The sequence below is a fragment of the Sander vitreus genome, chromosome 4 (assembly GCF_031162955.1).
Source record: "Sander vitreus isolate 19-12246 chromosome 4, sanVit1, whole genome shotgun sequence".
Lineage (NCBI taxonomy): Eukaryota > Metazoa > Chordata > Actinopteri > Perciformes > Percidae > Sander > Sander vitreus.
In genome coordinates, this window is record NC_135858.1 from 17,508,017 (window position 1) to 17,531,148 (window position 23,132).

Sequence of the window (23,132 nt, forward strand, 5' to 3'; positions counted from 1 at the left end):
AAGAGAAGCTTTTTTCTGTAATATGTATTAGATTTGATTTCCTTCTGAAAAGAAATCACAGACCCACCCTACAGTCCATTAGCCAAGTTAATGCAGAGCTGCCAGACTTGCTGACCCATTAATAATACATTGCGGTGGTCAAAAGAGGCCAGACACCTCCGTGCACCCCTTCATCCCTCTACACGGCCACATTAATGGACTAATTCAGATGCAATTAACTGGTGGGGAGAGGCTGTGGCCTTGCGGCTGGTGTAGCACAGGCTGAAGGGCTTACAGCCAAGGCTCAAATTATAATCACTGTGAGCACACACATAAACACACACTCGCAAAACAATTTACATACTACAAGAAAGGAGCCAATACATTTGTAGAAACACAGAATGTAGCTTTCACCATCGGATACCAGAAGCAAAAAGAAAATGAATGAATGGCATTTACACAATAATTATATTAATCTGTAGAAAACGTAAGTGGCCCTTGGCAAAAAAATCTGTTTTAGGTTATGTCTTGCTAAAATACTGTCCACCAAATAAACCTGCAATAAACCTATTTTTCTGGCCACTTGGATGTAGTGGAAACAAAGCAACATAAGCATTCATGTGGAATCATGTTTGTGTCCACCATTGCCAGACCTTCCTCCACAGCGCTCAGAGGAAGGTCTGGCTAGTCCATACCGTATTCTGGGACAGGAGCGAAACGCTAAGCACCGCTCGGAGCCCCGGTGCCGCTGCAAAATAGCCTCGGGAAGGAACTTGTTTTGGTGGAACATGTGTACGTTCAAAAGTTGTTTTAGTCGTGTAACAGAAAACTCAGATTGGACAGACAGACAGTCTAGCTAGCTGTCTGGAGCTTACCCTGCAGAGGCCTGCGGAGCAGTTAACCATAGTCCTCATAAATCGACCGGAGCTTAAAACACAAAGAAAGTGTAAGGTAATAGACATCCGGCCGAAAAGAAGGACATCCGGTGGAATTTCCGGCGGCAACAGAGCAATCCCAGATGTGGAACTTTGTGTATATAGACTAGTGCCCACCCAATGAGTGCAAATCCAACATTCACTCTTCTTTTAGCTCTGTTTTGGTTTCCACCAACGAGCCGAGAGTTGGGTAATAATTTAGCAATTCCGAGAAACCCCTTTCACATTCAAGTAGTCATGTGATCAATTGTTAATATAAAAATAATTGAATATAGCCGCTTTAAACAACAGCAAATGGTTATATTTAATGTGATGGCAAATCTGCATGAGACAACAAAGTGGGAAATGCTTACACTGCCCTGCATTGCAATTTTATTTAGTTTCTTTTTATGTTTATCCATTACAGCAAGTTTTATTCAATAATGTGGCGGCAGAAATCTGCTCTTAGAGAATATGACATTGACAAATGAGCAATTACAGGAGCGATATTCACGTGTCACATCTGTGGCTAGCATGACCCGCGATTAGCCCTACTGATGCTGAATGTGAGTTGGAGAGCCGTGCCTGTCAACACAGGCGCCTGGGAAGGCAGCGTGGCCCATTCTGGCATGTCATCCATCACTGGTTCCACTCGGCTTCCACAGCTGTGTCACTGTCCCCCTCTCACAGACTGCTGACCCCACTGAGGACGCACCAGCAGGATGATCAAATATCTCTCTGGGATAAGAGACAGCCATCCTGCTTCACTGACGAGGCAGAAGACATTAAAAAAAAACCTTCCCTACATATCCTCTGCCATGGTGACATCTTTATCAATAAGTAGCGTTTAATGGCAGGCAGCAGCAGAGTCGCGTAGAGACGCAAGGCTGCTCGCCTTTCATTCCAACAAGGCAGGGATTGTGAAGAGCTGTGAAGCCATTAGCTGCGGGAGGCTGACACAGAAGGTGACGGGGGTTAAATAATTGCCAGAGAAGAGAGAGGGTGGATTAAAACAAAGATGAAATGGAACAACACCAGCCAGACGTATTTCCAAGATAATTACTTGCCATGCAGATTTCATCAACATGGCAATCATCAGGGCTAGTATACGACTTTTAAAATTCTATCTATATCAGACGTGAATGGCCTACAGTCTGGATGTAAGGCAGCATGGCTGTCGCTCTAAGTGGATATTTAGTGGAGAGCTTACCTCAGTGAAGCTACAGACCTTTGACCCTATCAGCAGTCTCAGGATGCTGTAGACTTTTTAAAAGATCCTTCTTCAGCCTCTGCTAATTAGTCCTGCAGCCCCTTTTCCTTTCATTACCAAAAAGGAAACGCTGCGTGCGAGCTACAATACAGTGTTGGCAGATAAATTAGCTGCATGCTTCACAGGAGGCAACTGTTCTTCAGGGAGAGCTGGCTACCTTAATTATGAATATTATTAATTATATTTTTAAAAAGACCGGGAGAAAAAAAAAAAATCAAATCAATCAGACTCGTACTAAAACATATTTGTTAAAATTAAATCACACCATGTAACACTTTTCTAAAATTACATTTTCTACACAGGCAAAACTGGCAGCAGTAGCCTAGTCTAACCCAGCCTAGATTAATTTAACAGGGCATAGTCAGTGTTAAAGACAGATTCCAAGGACTGTGATCTATTTATAGCATGCAGAATTCATCAGTGTACCCCTCTCCTGCAAAAATCAGTGGACACACAAGAGGCTATGTTAAAAGCCACCATCTGTGATTCCAATGTCAACAAATGGATACTTATATTCAGACTGAACAGCCGTTATGGTACAACTCCATTATTCAGTCTGACGTTGGCTTCTTATTAGCAGTTTACTGGAGGGGAGGATCATCACCATTATCGTGGTGGAGAGGTTTGTGTGTCCCTATGAACCTGAGGGCTGTGTTGTCTGGAGCTTTGTGCTCCTGGTAGGGTCTCCCAAGGCAAAGTGGTCTCAGGTGAGGGGCCAGACAAAGAATGGTTCAAAAATCCTATGAAAAATTGAGGAAGGGATGAAGTGACCCTGCCCGGAGGAAGCCCGGGGCCCCCGTCTGGAGCCAGGCCCAGATGGAGGGCTCGTCAGCCAGCATCTGGTGGCCGGGTTTGCCACGGAGCCCGGTCGGGCACAGCCCGAAAAAGCTACGTGGCGGACATCCCTCCATCCCATGGGCCCACCACCTGTGGGAGGAACCGCTGGGGTCGGGTGCGCTGCCACATGGGTGGCAGTGAAGGTCAGGGGCCTCGACGGACCAGACCCGGGCAGCAGAGGCTGGCTCTGGGGACGTGGAATGTCACCTCTCTGTGGGGGAAGGAGCCGGAACTTGTGCGGGAGGTGGAGCGCTACCGGTTAGATCTGGTGGGGCTTACCTCTACGCACAGTCTTGGTTCTGGAACCATACTCCTGGATAGGGGTTGGACTCTTTTCTTCTCCGGAGTTGCCCAGGGTGTGAGGCGCCGGGCGGGTGTGGGGATACTCACAAGCCCCCGGCTGAGCGCCGCTACGTTGGAGTTTAACCCGGTGGACGAGAGGGTCGCCTCCCTACGCCTGCGGGTTGTGGGGGGGAAAACTCTGACTGTTTGTGCATATGCACCAAACAAGAGTTCAGAGTATTCGGCCTTCTTGGAGGCCTTGAGTAGAGTCCTGCATGGGGCTCCAGTCGGGGACTCCATAGTTCTGCTGGGGGACTTCAACGCGCACGTGGGTAATGATGGAGACACATGGAGAGGCGTGATTGGGAGGGACGGCCTCCCTGATCTAAACCAGAGTGGTTGTTTGTTGTTGGACTTCTGTGCTAGTCATGGATTGTCTATAACGAACACCATGTTCGAACATAGGGATGCTCATAAGTGTACTTGGTACCAGAGCACCCTAGGCCAAAGGTCAATGATCGATTTTATAATCGCTTTCATCTGATCTGAGGCCATATGTTTTGGACACTCGAGTGAAGAGAGGGGCGGAGCTGTCAACCGATCACCATCTGGTGGTGAGTTGGGTCAGGGGTGGGGGAAGACTCTGGACAGACCTGGTAAGCCCAAACGGGTAGTGCGGGTAAATTGGGAACGCCTGAGGAGGCCCTGTCCGACAGACTTTCAACTCACACCTCCGGGCGGAGCTTTTCGTGCATCCCTGTGGAGGCTGGGGGGCATTGAACCCGAGTGGACAATGTTCAAAGTTTCCATTGCTGAAGCTGCGGTGAGGAGCTGTGGTCTTAGGGTCTTAGGTGCCTCAAGGGGCGGTAACTCCACGAACACCGTGGTGGACACCGGTGGTCAGGGGAAGCCAGTCCCGATTGAAGAAGGAGTCTTTCCGGGATATATTATCCCAGACGACCCGGAGGCAGTTGCAAGGTACCGAAGGGCCCGAAGGGCTGCAGCCTCTGCCGTGAAAGAGGCAAAGTGTGTGGGAGAAGTTCGGAGAAGGACTTTCGGTCGGCACCAAGGTACTTCTGGAAAACCGTTCGCCACCTCAGGAGGGGGAAGCGGGGAACCATCCAAGCTGTGTACAGTAAGGATGGGACGCTGTTGACCTCAACTGAGGAGGTAATAGGGCGGTGGAAGGAGCACTTTGAGGAACTCCTAAATCCGACTAATACGCCCTCTATGGTAGAGGCAGAGCTGGAGGATGAGGGGGGATTGGCATCAATTTCCCTGGTGGAGGTTGCTGAGGTAGTTAAACAACTCCACACAGTGTGTGTGCCAATTACAGGGGTATCACACCGGTAAAGTCTACTCCAATGTGCTGGAAAGGAGGGTTCGGTCGATAGTCGAATCTCAGGTTGAAGAGGAACAATGCGGATTCCGTCCTGGTCGTGGAACAACGGACCAGATCTTTACTCTCGCAAGGATCCTGGAGGGAGCCTGGGAGTATGCCCAACCAGTCTACATGTGTTTTGTGGATCTGGAGAAGGCGTATGACCGGGTGCCCCGGGAGATACTGTGGGAGGTGCTGCGGGAGTACGGGGTGAGGGGGTCCCTTCTCAGGGCCATCCATCTGTGTCCGGGTTCTCGGCAGTAAGTCGGACTCGTTTCAGGTGAGAGTTGGCCTCCGCCAGGGCTGCACTTTGTCACCAATCCTGTTTGTAGTATTTATGGACAGGATATTGAGGCGTAGTCGGGGTGGAGAGGGGTTGCAGTTCGGTGGGCTGGGGATCTCATCGCTGCTTTTTTGCAGATGATGTGGTCCTGATGGCATCATCGGCCTGTGACCTTCAGCACTCACTGGATCGGTTCGCAGCCGAGTGTGAAGCGGCTGGGATGAGGATCAGCACCTCTAAATCGGAGGCCATGGTTCTCAGCAGGAAACCGATGGAGTGCCTTCTCCAGGTAGGGAATGAGTCCTTACCCCCAAGTGAAGGAGTTCAAGTACCTTGGGGTCTTGTTCACGAGTGAGGGGACAATGGAGCCGGGAGATTGGTCGGAGAATCGGCACAGCAGGTGCGGTATTACATTCAATTTATCACACTCGTTAGACGTAAAAGAGAGCTGAGCCAGAAGGCAAAGCTCTCAATCTACCGGTCAGTTTTTTGTTCCTACCTCACCTATGGTCATGAAGGCTGGGTCATGACCGAAAGAACAAGATCCAGGGTACAAGCGGCCGAAATGGGTTTCCTCAGGAGGGTAGCTGGCGTCTCCCTTAGAGATAGGGTGAGAAGCTCAGTTATCCGTGAGGAGCTCGGTTGAGGTGGTTCGGGCATCTGGTAAGGATGCCCCCTGGGCGCCTCCCTAGGGAGGTGTTCCAGGCACGTCCAGCTGGGAGGAGGCCTCGGGGGAGACCCAGGACTAGGTGGAGGGATTATATCTCTAACCTGGCCTGGGAACGCCTCGGGATCCCCCAGTCGGAGCTGGTTAATGTGGCCCGGGAAAGGGAAGTTTGGGGTCCCCTGCTGGAGCTGCTACCCCCGCGACCCGACCCCGGATAAGCGGATGAAGATGGATGGATGGATGGATGGAGGGGAGGATTTGATTTTACCCTAACCAATCACTAAACTCATGCATCCGGAGGCTCTGCGCTAGACTGCATACACATATTTACAGAGAACAGCAGTTAATATTGAGATACAAGTTTTGCAAAGACAATATGCTTCTAAAATATCACACATGGTGATGTGTCCAGGTACAGGAAAATAATAGACAAGGCAGGGTTGAATATTTCCAGAACACAAGATAAGAGTTCACTGAGAGCATTGCTCTCTTGTTTAAGCACAACATAGGGGCACTGTCACTGTTTAACAGATTTCAAAGAAAAATAGTGTTCATTATCTTAAAGACAAATAGTGTAGGTAATTAAGAATTATTGCAGACTGTGCCTGCTCCACCTAGCTTGTGTCTACTGCACCCTTTTAGCGGCCTGAGGATGTCATGTAAACTAGTTAGCTAAGTTAGTGTTTACTTTATGTTCAAACTGTAGTTATTTGCAATTTAATATTAAATTGTAAAAACTGACAAAAATTACTAAAACTTTAAGATTTGTTTTGATCGGTGATTTAATTGGTAATTTGGTCAAATTTACGGTTTGGGCTTTTAATCTTCACCAGAACAAACATCATAGCATAGAAAGTTTTTTTTAAAGGATGAAAACATTCCTGATTTCTTTTGAGGGGGTGGAATTCACAGACATGCTCAGCAATATTAAGCTCTAACTGTACATACACTGCTTTCCACAAAGGCAACAGCAAACCAAGTAGAAAAATGATGGAGGGCAAAAGGCCACTCAGTGGGAAAATTGAGTTAAAATACAGGGAAAGCAAAGTGCTATTTTTGTTTAAATCTTTATAGCCACAGAACGATGACTAAAGAGTTTCTGAGCAGCTCCCCATGGCCCTTAATCTTCCCCTCTGAAGAATCTGAGAACTAGCTAATGATTTTTCCAGTTATGAGTTGTTTTGAGATGTGCTCCAAATTCCTTGCAGTTCATAACTTTAACTGTGACACTGGGTATCCAACTGCACTTCAGGCTACATATCTGTGACAAAGAAAGGGCACGGCTTACTGAAGTTGATGATCTCAGTCACCACATAAATGGACAGCTCTGGAAAAGACCTAGAAATACAGATCTGACCCCTTTTCCAGTTAAAGAGTTCTATGGGTCTCACTTATGCCAGTCAGCTAAATACTTCTAAGTCTACTCTGGAGTTCTCATATTCAAACTCCTATCCAACTGAGATAAATGCCAAGCCATATCTAACTAGACGACAAGAGGAAAACTAGCTACCCAACAGACATGACTACACTGACAAAGATCCTACAGCCTTGAACTCTCATATTTCTTCATAACTACCAACTGAAGAGCTTGCCTCAGCAATATATACTGATTAAGTGTTTTTTTAAAGGCCTACAGCTGTGACTAATATATCACTAATATGTGCAGGGATCAACAGCCCATCATTGTCCAGTGTTTTCTGCATTATAACTGATTCCTAGAAAGAAAAAAAACAAAAACATGGCAGCACAAGTGGTGCGCCCCAGCCTGTGAGTCACATATCGACTCTTTAACAGATCTCATTATCACAGAGGAGGAAGTTCACTGAATCTATTGATGACCATGGTCAAATGCATTTACAACCCGCTGCTGTATTTGTATCATTGAGCAAAAAGAGCAGATGGGAGGGAGATGTTAAAGATTAATGGCTGTTTAAAATGATAACATAAGCCATATATGTAGGCGATGAACTGAGAGGCCATAGCAATGACCGTCAGAAAGACAGCTACAGTTTCAAGTAAAATTGAAGCCAACATCTCTACACAGGCCTGCAGGCCACAAGAGGAAGAGATAGAAGCCTCGGGCCTTTTATGTTCTGCACTGCAGTCAGCACTTCACTCAGCAGAGTGTGGGGACAGCAGCTCCTGCCAAAATGTATCTGTGCCAAGGCCTGCCAGCCTGCTCTCCCCGCCCACTCTAAGGGCCAGAGCGTGAGCGGTGGGGCGCTGGTAGGCGGGTGCAAGGTGAGGCTGGTGGGCGGGTGGCCAGGCTGGAGCTTCCTGACACGGGAACCCGCCTCACAGCAGGATCAAACTGGCTGCAGAGTGAATCACTACCCCTCCCACCATCTGACAAAGTCAGCACCTGGGCCAGTACGCAGCCACTTTTGCAGTCTCTACAATTAACAGGCAATCCAGGATGAGACAAAAATACTGCTCCATCACCTCATCAGACTGCATCTAAGCCAAGGGTCATATGACGCTGAACTGAAAAAGAGAAATTTATGAACTTCATCAAAAGGATCATTTTGGACTTGGGGTTGATGTGTGGGTTTCAAAAGTAACAGAGGAGCGCTCTAAATATGCATCAGTGCTACTGAAAAATTCAGTATCAGTAAAGTGCTTAAAATTTAAATGCTTGCTTTACGGTGTAATGATGATACAGGCTTAGAAAGTAGATGAAGGTATCAGAGGGTGTAGCACCGAAGCAATTTTACACTTTCAGATTTCAGGCCCTGCAAACCTAAGCTTGAGGTGGGAGATAGGGGCAGGAAGCACAAATTCTCATACCTGACCAATCTTATTTAAATAAGCAACAGGAGCAGGGATTTTCTGAGCTGTGGCTAGTCACTAGTCAGAAGCAGGAACATTATCTCCAGAGTAAATAATGTCCTGGAGGACGAGTAGCTACCCAAATCGCTTCTTAAAAAATAGAAAACTGCTCCAGGCTGCTATTATTAAGCCTTAGATCCAATGGGAAGTTGAACCTTTGATCTGTTTAGGGTACTGTGTATTTGCATTTTATAATGAGATCAAAGCCAGGTCCAGGGCTCCTGCAGAAGGCAGCTCTGTGCCCCATCTCTGTACACTGAACGATTTACAGACGAAAACTATATTTCCCTGTTAACAAGATCATGTAAGAGCTATGGGCCTCGGTGAAAATGCAGTGGGAGATTCAATGTTTGTTAGTCAATCAACAACAGCCTACATTCTTTTCTAGCTAATTTTCTTTTCTGTACACAGGTGTGGAAGGAAAAAGTAAACAAAATCATGCCAGTAGCAACTATCTCCTCAACAGTTAAGTTAAAGTTCAAGAGAAAACATTTCAAGCATTTTTAAACTGGTTGAGAATTGCTCCAGATTTTCTTTGGCATTCTTCACCTGGAAGAAATGCAGAGGGGAATTGAAACACTTTGCCTGAAGTGAGCCTACAGGGAGCGGAGATGAGCATTGGGGGGGTCAACATTTCAGAGTATCTGTGGAGTCTCTACTCAATACTGTTCCTGACCAGTTTTTGAACAGAAAATATACCAGAAAAGAAAAATCACACACACTGTCACTTGTTCATTGGCTGAGGTGAGCAGGGTCTCATATTTTCTGATGGCCTGCACTCAGATGGAGCTGAGAGAAGGACCATGCAGATCCATTAGGGAGATCCGTTTGCTTAAATCAGCCCATCCAGTATAAAGGTGTTACTATAGCAACACTTGAGAGCTTAAATCTTGTAGTAAACGTGAATACAGTGAATGTATTTGCAGATACCATTAAAAGTCAATAGTTAGATATATGACAGAGAATAGAGCTGTAACAATTCAACATTTTACAGTACAATCAATTGTCTCAAAAATAATTGCAATTAACAATTTAATTGTCTCTTTCAGTCCAATTTAAAAATATTTCTTCATGTATTACTTTTGCAAAAAGTTTTGAATGAATCCCAGAATACATCTTTTGGTTAAACCACTATATTTGTGACCCAGATAATGTAATAACACAAGTTCACAGCCTATGAAGTAAACCAAGCCTGATCATAAAACATTGTATTCTTTTCTTAAATGAACATAAAACTGACAATTACCATCAACAGTTATACTTTAACTTGTAATAAAATATTTGCTCAAATGTATTTCTTGTAGTATATACTGTTAGGCAACAAATACTCCGACTGCATGACCTTTCTGAAAAGTTATTTAATATATCACACATGGGTTTCATACATCTGGCAATTTACAATCTGAGTTTAAATCACATAATGCTCATTATGTAAAAAGTTAAAAAATGCTGTTGTATCCTTCTCATGATGTCCATTTTGATTTGATCAACAACATCTCACCAGACTGCTCAACAAATCTTGTATTAATGCTTTCAACAAATAATGCAGATACAGGTCATTACTTGACACTGGTTACCCATCACTTTAAGCTCCACCAGAGACTTTAGCATCTAAAAAAACTGACCAATACTAATTGACACAGCAACACTCGTGCTAACTTTAATAAACTCTAACCTCTATGGTTTGTTCAGACTGTTCCGCTAGGCATCTGCCCAATGCCCATCATGATACATCCACGTAGAAGTTGACTAGGGGGAAACCCCCACCTCTGCAGCTGTCCTCTTGAAGCCACGCGTCTGCATATCATTTATGCAACAATTGCCCCACAAAGTTGTAGCGAAAGTGAGAGAACGCCGATTCACTATTCATGACACGCAAGCATCCATGAAGAGGGAGATTTGAGATGTTGTGATGACAGACTTAAAAAACAAATTCAGTTCTTATTCCATTCTTTCAATTACTAATCACATTAAAAATCCACATTTTAAATTCTTTTCTTGAATGAATATATATATATATATATAGTTTAATACCTAATCCCGACATGAATGCTCTTATACAGTAGTTTCTTAAATCCAGAAAGTGACCTGACTAGAGATGCACAGATTGACCGGCTGGTGACCGGAATTGGCTGATTTTCACGTAATCAGCCATGTCCGGCGACCGGCCGGTCAGTCTGACATATGCCGATTTTATGCCGGTCAAATGCTGTAAATAAATACAGTGTTTCCTCTATGTAACATTTCTGCCGCCACGGTATCAGAAATAGGGCAGATGCACAAGAGGGTTTCCACTATGTACACTGCGCACCGCCGCTCCTGCAGCTGTTTATGAAAAGTCATAAAGTCGTAATTACACGACTCTGCAGAGCCGTCTGCTCTACTGAACTCAAGCGAACTGTCATCCGCTCTCTCTCCCCTTTAGGGTGCTTTAGGGTGAGCAACTGGAACAGTGTGACAGGACGTCATCACTCGCGAAGTCATGGCAACCAAATAAACAACAGGGCGAGTACACTTGTCACTCAATCTTAGGCAAAGTGACAAACAGCAACGAAAGCCGTGACATGAAATCCGCACTCACGCGGGTCCCGTAAAATATGACAGCTACAGTTTATTGGAAAATAGCATTGTGGACAATGAATTTGATGAATTTACCGTTTATCAGACCCCAGATGAGACAAGAAGCTAACGTTAGCGAACGCAGCGGCCCCTCTGCCTCTGACTCGCCGCTGCAGGAGACTGTGTGTATTCCTCCGACACGCTGTAGTAACGTTACTGTTTTAAAACCGTTTTCCAGGTTAGTGGGGGTGCATACCGCTCAAAACCAACATGAAAAATGTAGCTAGTAATGTTCACTCAGCGTTTGGTTTTGTTGTTAAACTGTGTGTCAAATGAGCGGTGACGTTAAATCACCGGTTTTAGGTAACGGCACCGTCTACTTGCTGGATGGTTTCAAGGTAACGGTCGGTAGCTAACATTAGCAGATAAGCCCGTTGACAGCAACGTTATTGTTCATATTTTGGCACAATGTTTCTGACCGTAGTAGTGGTCATAGTGACTGAAATTGTGATGTGAGATGCTAAAAAGAAACTACACGCTGTTTTCAGGTAATGTTACTTTTTGACCCTCAATGTTCTATTAAAGAAAAGACAGAAAATACATATTTGTGTGTGCTGTAAAGATGTTAGAAAAAAATGAAATTGGAATCAGCTAAAATTGGTATCGGCAGGTCAAACTCAACGAAAAATCGAAAATCGGAATTGGCCTAGAAAACTTTAATTGGTGCATCTCTAGACCCGACATTAAAAGTCTTCAAAGTATTAAAAGTCTCATCCTTGTGAAGCGCTCATGATGGGAAGAAAGACCTTCTGACCTTGGAGTGGGAGTGCACAGTTCCCATTTACCTTTTAATCTCAGAGGAGCAATATGGGCCCGTTTACATTGCCCGTAATGGCTTTGAAATAGAAGGGACTTGAGCAACAGATATAAGTTATAATCGGTACCACATAGAAACAGTATACTGCGCTATAGACAAGTGGTGCAAGCAAAAACCTATACTCCTCTAGGAATAGTTTAATATTGTTTTAATCCTAGTATATGAAATCTCCTTAAGGAATCTGGCAGATGTTCAATAAACCATGCTTGCCATACAAGGAACAGAAGGACACGGAAGCTACAGTATACAAGCTGAATCGTACAAAAGGCTACTTACACTGACCTGCAAAGTATGAATCAAAGTACCTCAGAGAGCTGGAGAGGGTGTTAAGAAAAGCACCATCTAATTGCTTGCTCATAGATGCCGAGCACATATTCTGCACTCTCGAAGGCAGCGTTCACATTTTTTGACCTTGATGAATTATCTGTTGTTATTGACAGCACTTATTGATATTTCTTAGAAGTGCAGGCTAATGGAGTTCTATTGAGATTATTAAATGAGTTGCTAGTGCCTGGATTAGCCCGGTCTCATCTCGTCAGCACAGCTTGCATTATCATACAGAACAGACGCATGCGTGCATTGAGTCCCAAATTCCTGCGACTAACATCTCCAGGGGAACAAAAGAGCGATGACTACATCCGACCGCCATGCACCCCACCCAGGCATGCCTGCGTCCAACTAATTACACACACAAACATGCATACTCCGTTACACTATAGGTGGAGTCATACCATAGTAATAGTCACAGAACAGGGAAACGTTACTACTGTATGAATATTACAGAATTATACTATTTCCTACAAGTTCCTAGTGACCACCTGATGATTAGGAGAGAAACTTTTCTAAGGCTTTTGCACAGGCTTAGATGAAAATATAAATTATGTGATGAAAAAAAAAAAAAAAATAGGAACAAACCTAAGGCTACTGGAGCTCGCTCAAATGCCCCGGGCATGGAAACAGTACTATTGGATTCCATTCAAACGTCTTACGCAATGAAAATATTTTATAAATACTCTACACACATTATTTCAGTTGTTTAGATTCTCAGAAAAAAAACCATGGCAGGGAAAACACCCCCATTAACAAGAACTGAGAAAAAAAAATTGTGACGCAGGCTCTAGCATATGAGCACAAGCTTCAAACCGCTTTTTTTGTGTTTCCTGTGCTGTACAGCATCCTGGTTAGAGTGATGTGGTTTTTCACACTTTTAAATGTGAGGGTATTTCTACAGTTGCAGCCCACATTTAGGGCAAATCTATGCAAGCCTTTACTAAACTAGAAAGTACTTGAAGAGCGTCAATCTTAACCAACGCTGACTAATTCTATAACTTGCTCTTATACCCGCGGCATCATTCCAGTTACGTCAAATCTACATTACACCCAACACTGAAAAGAAAAGCTTTCCATTTCAACAGGGACTTCAACTAATATGTATTTCTATTAGTTTCATCTCTGTGGATCAATTGTTCTTTGATTTAAGGCCTGTCGGTCCACCGAATTTCATTAAATCCAAAAAAACATAAGAGTTTTGGCAGAAATATTAATGGATACACATATTAAATGCTATGCATTATGTTCACAGGACTCACTGGGAAGCAGTATTGATGTGGAATAGATTATCCTACAGTGAAATAAAGTGCAATGAATTATCACACTTAAATTCAAAACCTTTCTGCTACCACTTCATACCACATTTTCTCAACTGTATTACTGTAATATTACGTATGATGCAACCTTTACAAATGCTGTGAACTAAAAACAACCCTGCATAAAAATCTTTTTTGCTTTAAGTAATATTGTGAATTTATAGAACTTGTCTTTAATGATCTAACCCTGTTCGAAACAGCATGCTTACTTTCAATATTGGAAATTTGACCTGGTCTGTTAATCCTAAAGAGGATTGAACTCATTCACTGGTTAGCTACCAAATAGGTTGTAGACAAACACTAAAAATACAGTAGAGCAGCTTCATTTAGGCTACATCTAAAATGTTTTTTTTACAGCTATTAACAGTTATTAATTAGGATTCCATTACATTTCCAAATCTTAAGTGCTATTTATTATTTTTAGGAATTCAAAACAATGTTTGAATTACATAACAATATCCACACGTTTCCTGACCATGGGAATCCTGAAATCAGCACCTGATTTCATGATAAAGCCACACGACACGGAACAACAAAAGAACCAAAGGCCCATGAACAGCGACACACATTAGCCACATGAAGTCCTCTCTGCTATATCTATAGAGGGACTGTAACTCAGTGGGTAGAGCAAACCCTGCCAGGAGTACCAGTTTGATTCCCACTGAGGACACCCACTCTAAAATGTATAAAAAGTGTATGCATGTGAGTGTCAAATAAATGTTGTGTCTTATCTACAGTTATTTTAGTTGGGCTTGTCAGTCACACCCTCATATTTTTCTAAGCAATAAAGTCTGTGGATGTGTGCAAGACTTCATCAAGTCCACTTCAACCCACATAAGCTCAAAGTTGCTCTCTGGATATGATGAAATATTTACATATCTGAAGTATCTTAAGAGATACAGACTGAGTGCTAAATGCTCTGAAACCGGATTTGTTAACAACCTTAAAGCAGCAACAACAATAGCAGAAAATACGATGCTAAAGAAGGTGGGCGATATACAAAATACAGAGCTGACCTCAGTAGTGAGTAAAAATGCCTGTAACTCAATGCAGGAATACATGCAGACAGCACATATGTAGCTAAATAAGGGATGATATAGGTAAAAGAGGAAACAGGTTGCAAAATAAAAGAACTCATTTCCTTACAACAGGCCTTGCCACAAAAGCTAAAATCAATCCATTTATAATAACAGATGCCACACACACACACACACGATCTTGTCGCCCCAGGAAATGGGCTTCATACATCTTGTCTGACTGCAATAAAGCAGTGTCTAAGATTCTATTTCCAATAAACGTCGACTGATTGGAAAACTCATTCTAATATCAATTTCCATCTGGGCCCTTTAAAAGGCAATCAGCATAGCTTCATCTCGATATATCATGGGCTCCTTGAGATGATGACACAGCACCGACTCTCTCTTCTGCATAATGGCCTTCTCCTATCAAGGCATCTGCAATGAATAATACCACCCATGAATGGGCTATTTAGTCTGTGTTCGCACAGATAGGGGCCACTTCTCTGAATATTAATCCAGGGTTTTACACTTTATATGGTTCTCTCAGGGCTGCACCACTTTTCAGTCGGAGGACTTAGTGTGATTTGGCGCCCTCGTAGTTTCTTTCTAAGCTTTCTCAGAATTGACAATGGTGATTACCAATGACATTACACTTTGTTTAAGATTCCCAGCGACCACAAAACAATGATTTAAGTCAAGGAATATCATATATCAACTCTTCTACAAAGGCTGTCCACAGCTTACTACAAAATGTAAGGTCAAGAAATGATTTCGATGAGTGAATAAACTGATATGAGTGACTACTGTATATCTGCCATTGTAAATACCAAAAAGGACATCCGTTTTCTAAAGCATGTCTCCTTTTCTCACCTTCCAGCCACTGCCCGCCTCCCTGTAGTAGGGAAAGTTATCGCATATCCACTGGTAGATCTCGCTCAGTGTCATCTTCTTCTTTGGCGAGCTGTTGATGGCAAACGTGATGAGGCTGGCGTAGCTGTAGGGCGGCTTTCCGTCTTTGTGCTGCTGCACCTCCTCCTGGTCCAATGTGGTATTAGGATCCAGTAGGGTACTCTTCTTGCCCATGCCTGGCCCGTGTGCATTCTGGGCATCTGCCTTGCGGATGGCCGCCTGCATGGTCAGCTGAGGAAGCCAATCCATGGAGGTCAGGCTGCTCTCCAGCTCCGACGTCATGGTGACGGCAGGCTGGGCAGGAGGGGGGTGGGGAAAAGGTGGAGTTGGTGGTGGTTGCTGTTGGTGCTCGGTGACTGGTGGAGGCTGGACCAGGTGTGGAATAACTAACACGGACGAGTGACAGGTTAAGGATGAAGTCTCCCTCAGCTCAAGGCATGAGCATGACGTCTTCCGTAGGTTAACTCTGGAGAAACAGGAAACAGACATGACTTTGTTAGTCAGCTATTTTTTACAAGGAGCACAGGAGTACATTGTAAATAAAATATATATGCATATCAGTAACACTGTTCAGAAATGCTTCCTCACTTGCATTTCTTTTCGTTCTCTGCAGTTTGGCCAACATCAAAAAACGTGCGTCTCTGTAAATTATGTTTATATTCACTGTGCATCAGATCACAAGCCCACCACTTTCTCCACCACTTGCTGTTCTCAAAGCTGACTCATAGCTGGGACTCCATCTGCACAGAGGGAGAGAGTAAATGCCAGGCAATTGTTTTCACAACTGCCAGCCAAATGGGGGAATGGCTCAGGAGGAATTCCGACTCTCTTGAGGGTAGTAAACCCCCTCTCCCTTCTTCCCTGCCTGCCAGCTTGCCTGCCTCCTACCCTTCCTCCCTCAAACGGAGCCTCTGCCGTAAACAAGCCAGCCAGTGTCGTCTTGCAAACCGTGCTTGGCCCTGTGCGTGTCGGCCGTGCTGTGCAGAGTGCAGCCCACAACAGCCTGTCTCTCTGTCCCTCTTGGCACACTGCCCTGCCCGTCTTAAAATAGAGGGGCAGAGTAGAAAGGCCTAAAGTTACAAATGTAGGTGAACACAGGGATCTGTGAGGGAAAAAAACTAAGCAGGATGACACCGCAATCTGGCTGAGGGGGAAAAAAAAAAAAGAGAACAGGCTGGAGATGAGAAATCCTCACCAAATTGAGGGATTTTTCTCTTGACTAAGCATGCTCGCACGAGAATGTGTGTGTGTGTGTGTGTGTGTGTGCGTGTGTGTGTGTGTGTGTGTGTGAGCGTGAGAGCACGTGTGAATTTGAGTGTGCACTCAGGCTGTCAGACTGGGCAAAAATAGTTCTGACGGTACTACATAAGTCAAATACTGTATCTTTCAAAAATAAAATACCCAATTATAACCACTTAACCCAATGTTTCAAACTGTAGTTTATAGGCTTTGAGATTAATCCTAAACATTTTTGCTAAATATAATTGATTAAAAAGACATTGACTCCAAGTTGTGTTAATTCTGTGAAATACTGTATATTTTAATATATTTACATCTCACATTAGTTTTATATCTATTTGACTTTATTAGCAAGCCCAGAAGATGGCGAGGAATAAATACAACATAATTCTTTGGGCATCTGCTGTCGATATGAAATGCAGCAGGAGTAGTAAGAAATTCCAAAATTGGGCAAATGGTCACAAGCAGTTTGTGGTTGTCTCTTTCAATGAATCACTCCCAGCGGGGGTTAGCTAGCGCCCAACAGCTAATTCAACATCTGCCATCAGCCAGCTGATGAAGGTATTCTTCATACATCCAAACAAAACTCTGAGAAGGAAAAGACAAAATCCAGTTGAGGGATATCATTAAAGGGGCGAAGCATTGGTCTTAACCCTCCCCTTTAATCAGTGTTGGGTTTCATCAGGCACTGTATGTGTAAGTTTCTAATCTAAGTTTTTTCTGAACAAAATGCATTTACATTTTTCCTCTCTTTTCATCTTTCATTTCCTGTCTTTATTTTTTTTAAGTGATACTCCACTTAAATTGTATACATTTTCAAAATTGAAAGGTGGCAGTTTTTTTGGGGTTTTTTTATCTTATTTTTTTTATTTAACTTGTATTTATCCAGGTAAACCGATTGAGAACAAATTACCTGTCACTTTCACACAGTTACACATTCATACCTGGCAGCTGCCCAGTACAACCACAGTCTGATCTGCTGGCCACTGAGCAGCTCCACTGGAGCGTTTCTGTGTTTGGATTAAGGGCCTTGCTCAAGGGCTCAAGGGACAAGCGCTGCTCTTTCACTTCCCCACCCAGATTTAAGCTTACTTCTCTAACCTTTAGGCCACCACTGCCCAATATATAGTGATGGAGAGTAGTAGCTGTGGTCACTTTGAATTAATGTCTGTTATTAAGTTTGTAATGAGAAAAAAAAAAAAGAAGGCAAAACCTAAGGTCTGAACAAGCTTCTCATACCACTGCTAGAACATCATCCAATCTTGCACGGCTCATCTGTATGATCAGCGTGTTTAAAACTCACATTTTCACCGAACATGCTACTTCTGGCTGAGATACGACGCTTTGATAGCACGAAATGAAAGCGTATTTAGCCATATTTTGGCAAAATGCCTGGAAAATACTGGGCCTGAAGGTGAACAACAAAAAAGTCCATTATGCTTCAGGGGAGGATTGAGAAGTTTCGAAATGTGTTGATTATTAAAAATCTATCTGTAACTGACTGAAATCAAGTTGCCCACAACAGTTCTAATTCAATGAAAAAAAACAATGTTTTATGGCCACCTTTCATGCCTTTTGATACTCTACTACTTTAAGTAGATTTTAACATTCATCTGTTCACTTCGCAAAGAGCTGATTATTTACTTTTCAGTGTGCTTTTATTTTTTTTACTCCTCCTACATTAACAGTTGCACCATGTTTGCTCACAGGTTGGAGGCCTGGATGAAAACACCAAAGGCTTTGAGGTAACTCTCCCAACCTCTGCGGTCATGAGCAGACTGATAGATGAGCAGACGTGCTGACTGACTAGGTGAGTCAGCCTAACGGTGGAGAACAGTTCCTCATCACTGACAAGACAAACCAATCGTATACAAAATATCTCCACCCTGTAACTGAAACAAAGGTGACTCACAAGCTGCTAATGACAGTCATTTTCTTTTTTGAACAGCAGCCTACTGAAACATAAAACAAATTTGATTTTGAATATCTATCTATCTATCTATCTATCTATCTATCACCAGTCAAAGGACCGGCATACATTATTAGTGTATATTTTGGTTACCCTAACCATTTTGAATACAATGCCATAAACCAGAACGGCCTTGTGTCATTGCCAAAGCCACGTCCCTTGTGGGGAATAGAAAACAGAAGATCCTATAGACTGCAATGCAATTTGAAGTGTGTTTGGATCCGAATTTTAACAAGTTTGTATAGATTTATTTCTTGTTAAACATTTGTTTAATAGACATGTCTGATAATTGTTTCGCAACCTTGCCTAAACCTAAACGTTCGTGATACCTTAAAGGTCCAGTGTGTAACGTGTTTAGTTGTTCATTATCAAAATCGGTGTTGCCAGTTCACAAACTTGTCCTTTTTCATGAATATTTACCTTCACCATCAATTCCAAGTATTCCTTTTGGCTTGAAATTTTACATTTGCATTCGCATGAACTGGGGTAGACACTCCATATTCATGCGCCATCTTGAAATACGTTAGCCAGTAAGGGACATACAGGACATACTGCTCCACCTTTCGCGTTTCCGCTGTCACATGATAAACTCACAAGTGCTGCTAATGGGTATTGTAGCTTCCCGGCCCGGCAAGTTTGAAGAAGGAAACCTGGAGGACCATACGTATTCAAAATCCAAATTTCAGGAACAGGAGTCTTCTTCTTCGCCCAGAAAAAGGATATTGAAAAGAGCAAGAGACCGGCTTTTTGAAGAGTGAAGGCTACCGTAGCTGTAATACATACTTTGAACTGCATGGCGCGAGAGAGTTGATTGCGATATATGATCTCAACGCTAGATGGGAGAAATTCCTACACATGGGACCTTTAATAAATTAAGGTTGATCACCGTCATGCCTCTTCAGTCTTCCCCTGTCCAAGTGGATCAATGAACCAACACAGTTGCCGGATATTTATTCCGGACATCTAGAATGCTTCTATACTGTGTGACTGTACTGCAACTACTGTTAGCTTTTCTGTCACCAGCATCATTTAGTGATTTACCACACTGACAGTGAATATTCATGTCTCTTATGTGCGTCAAATCTCAGTGTGAATTGAAAGCCTCAGTTAACCCGCTACACAACAGCTTTTCTGCATTGTCCTGCTGGAAATGCACATCAAATTGCATTGAATTGTCTATAGGATCTTCTGTTTTCTATCCCCCCAGAAGGAGAAATGGCCTTGGCGATGACACAATACTAGGGGTGCACCGATCGGATATCGGTCCCGATATTGACAAAATAGCTGGATCGGAGATCGGAAAATTAACAGATCCAGTTTTGTTAGTTTTCTTTTCCCTCTGTTGCACGTGTGTCCCATGCTGGAAGAGTTGAGTGTACAAATAAAAAGGAATTCAATACATAACATTTATGTTATTTTGTCTTAGATAGACAAGTAATGTTAAGTTAGGAAAGTCTGGTGCCTTTAGTCTCTTCCACATGGTGGAAGGAAGGTATACAATGTATTATTAATTCAACGGTATCGAATCGGTATCGGCAGATACACAAAGCCCAGGTATCGGGACTGAAAAAGTCAGATCGGTGCATCTCTACACAATACCAGTCTGGTCTATACAATAGAGTTGAAACAATTAATCAATCAAAAGAATATTAATTTACAGCCACTTTTAGGGTCAAGGAATCTTTTCAATCATTTTTCAAGCAAAAATACCAAACAATCTCCGTTTCCAGCTTCGCTGAAATAAGAATTTGCAGCTTTTCTCTGTTTTATGTTATTGCAAATTGAATATCTTTGGACAGTCTACTGGTCAGACAATACAAGACATTTGAAGCCGTCACTTCTGGCTCTGAGCAACTCTGATCATTCAATTACTTCAGAAGAAAATGGCAGATTAATCAATAGTAAAAAGGATAAGTTGTAACCCTATACAGCCTTCAAAATGACCATTGACTTAAATCGTCACTCATCTGACAGTGTTGTAATGGATTGCATTATTAGATTTAGTTAGGTGTGCCTGAAAACTGGCAGCTCAGTGTAAGGATCTGTATAAATTAATTATTAGTAGTCTTGATGTAAATGTTTGCATCGACACCAAATGCTCAGTATGAATGGGGGGTATCGAAAAGGGAAGAGGCAGGCAGAGCCTTCTGGTGGCCACCGGAGGTGAGCTGACAGAGACAGGGGTTGATAAAAGGTGCTACGCCCGCTACACACAGACGCATGCCATTTGACCCTCTACGCTAATGATCCAGCTGCTACATAATCTGCAAGGCCAAGTCGGTGTCTTAATTAGAGAACCTTGGGCTGTGGCAGGAATGATGAAGCCCATCACAGGCAGGCAATAAGGCTGCCCCCCCTGCTGCCTTCATTACCCTGCCAGGCAGTGGGACAGTGAGAGCAGGGACAAGCCTCAGCCTGCTGCCACGTCAGGGAGGACTGTCTGAGTATGTTCACCAATGGGTCTGGGGGTAAGCAGAGGAGTACTGAGGAAGTGGGAAAGATGACAAAAGGTGCCAGGGGAGATGAAGAAGTAGGGGAGGGTGTGAAGGGCACCACAGTGCTGGCATCAGTCCTGGCAGAGAGCAGAAAGTGGCAACTAAGTCTGCATTGAAGAGGTCTGAGAGTTCAGGCGCTATGATTACGAGCCCAAGGGAACAGACTGCGATCCCACACACACACAGACGGAGCAACTTTGATCTGGCTCTAAGAAAATGGGGTTCCGTCACTGTCGCCGCCAAAAAGAGAAAGGGGAAAACTTATTTTTCCTCTCTCTCGACTTTAATTTGTTTTAACAATAGAGCACTGGGAGTATTTGAGGACTGAGAGGGAGAAATGGATGGTCAAATTCATTCTCTATTCAGCACTCACATTTTCTTTATCCTCCAGGGATTAATGGCAGATTTAGTTCTGAACGAGAAATTGAAAGCACTTTTGAAACATCTTAATTTACCAAGTTCTTGACAGGACTTCTCAACATTCCTGCTGCCAACAGAGCACTGACAGCATCAGTGATTGTGTTTTTTGTCTGAGCTACTAAGTCTGAAGTGGTTCAATCAAACTGACAGCATGGTTATTATATACATGTGGCAGGCCCTCTTCTATTCAGGAATCTCCAATGTAGTAAGTAACAACCAGGGATTACTCAACACAGCACATTACGTCAACTTTATCATGTTGAAGTCAGTAACTGCGTCATAAAAATCAGCGTTGTTCCCCATCTCCACTATTGCAAAATTGATGTCTGTACTTAGCAACTACTTAACATTTTAGTACCCCTGCATGGCCCAGGATGAAATTAATATTTTATGTAATAAGTGTGATACTGCTACAATGAATGGCCCTTAACTGTCTTCAACATTTCATATAATAAGTATCTACTTCATTTTAATTCTCATGTAGAAAGTATGGATGTTTCATGAATGTGGGTAATTTTATTGGAATGACCACATTGTAACATCATAATTACTTGAAAGTAATATATTCTTTACTAATTCTCAGATTTTGCAAATATTACTTAAAAATGTTGTTAAATACGATTAACAAAAGTTCAACTTTTAGGATAACAGAAATTGTGTTAGAGTTGTAAAAAGAGCTTTATAGTTGTAAAGCTCTGAGACCCACAACATCAAAATCAATGTGAAACAGTTTTTATTACTTCATACCTCAAAGAACTAAAATCACTCGACATTAGAAACCCACAATCAACTACTTCAAAGTAAACCACTGGCATCAAGATTTGAGATAAACTACCCACAAAATATACAATAATACGCTCACTGCACTCTTGTCACATACAATCTTCCTCCAATGAATGACACTAACAACCTCTCTCTGGTTCACAACATTCTGCAAAACAGAGGGAACTACTAACTGAAGCAGAAGTAGAAGAGGCACACAAAATGGAAGTAGGTAAAACTAAAAAGGTGAATAAGACTAAGAAAAAAAAATTAAAAAAATCAGGTTGCAGTGCTGCATTCACAGTGGGGAGCAGTAATTAAAGACATGACAAGACACCAAGCAGGACATTTTAAGGATAAGAAGCCTAACCAAAACAGACAGTATGCACACTTAATGTCTTCATCTGCCATTTCTGTTTATTAATGTAAGGTCAATTAACCTGACGAAATTCATTTGTACTGTGTTAGACCAACCGCATACACATCGGTTTACCTGTAAACTGAGTGTGTATAGAATTAGAATGTGGAGGGCGGAAAACAGTGTGACCCACTGCTAGCAGAGACAGAAAGGACAAAATGAGAAGTAGTGCTTACTTTGGTGTAAAATGGGTATTAGGGGGAGGGGGAAATCTATGTTTGTCATTGGTGTGGATGAGTCAACATGGCTTATTTGATATGAGTGTTTTATGCAGGTAAGGACCCTGCTCAACCTGTGAAAAGGGGCATTTGTGACTGTGCCTGCGCTCACTACAGCAATCACTGAGGACAACACAAAGGCTTTTCTCCTCAACAGAT

The 23,132-nt window shown here is 43.0% G+C and overlaps 1 protein-coding gene across 1 annotated transcript in view; it reads right to left on the reverse strand.

Moving 5' to 3' along the window:
- foxj3 (forkhead box J3) overlaps nt 1-23,132 on the reverse strand; it is an 84,995-nt gene that overhangs the window by 31,064 nt on the left and 30,799 nt on the right. The window contains exons 2-3 of the mRNA XM_078248779.1: nt 16,041-16,192; nt 15,414-15,918 (exon numbers count right to left, since the gene is read on the reverse strand). Of these exons, the coding sequence (XP_078104905.1) occupies nt 15,414-15,918; nt 16,041-16,123 (588 nt within the window). The 5' untranslated portion in view covers nt 16,124-16,192. The remainder of the gene's footprint in view (nt 1-15,413; nt 15,919-16,040; nt 16,193-23,132) is intronic.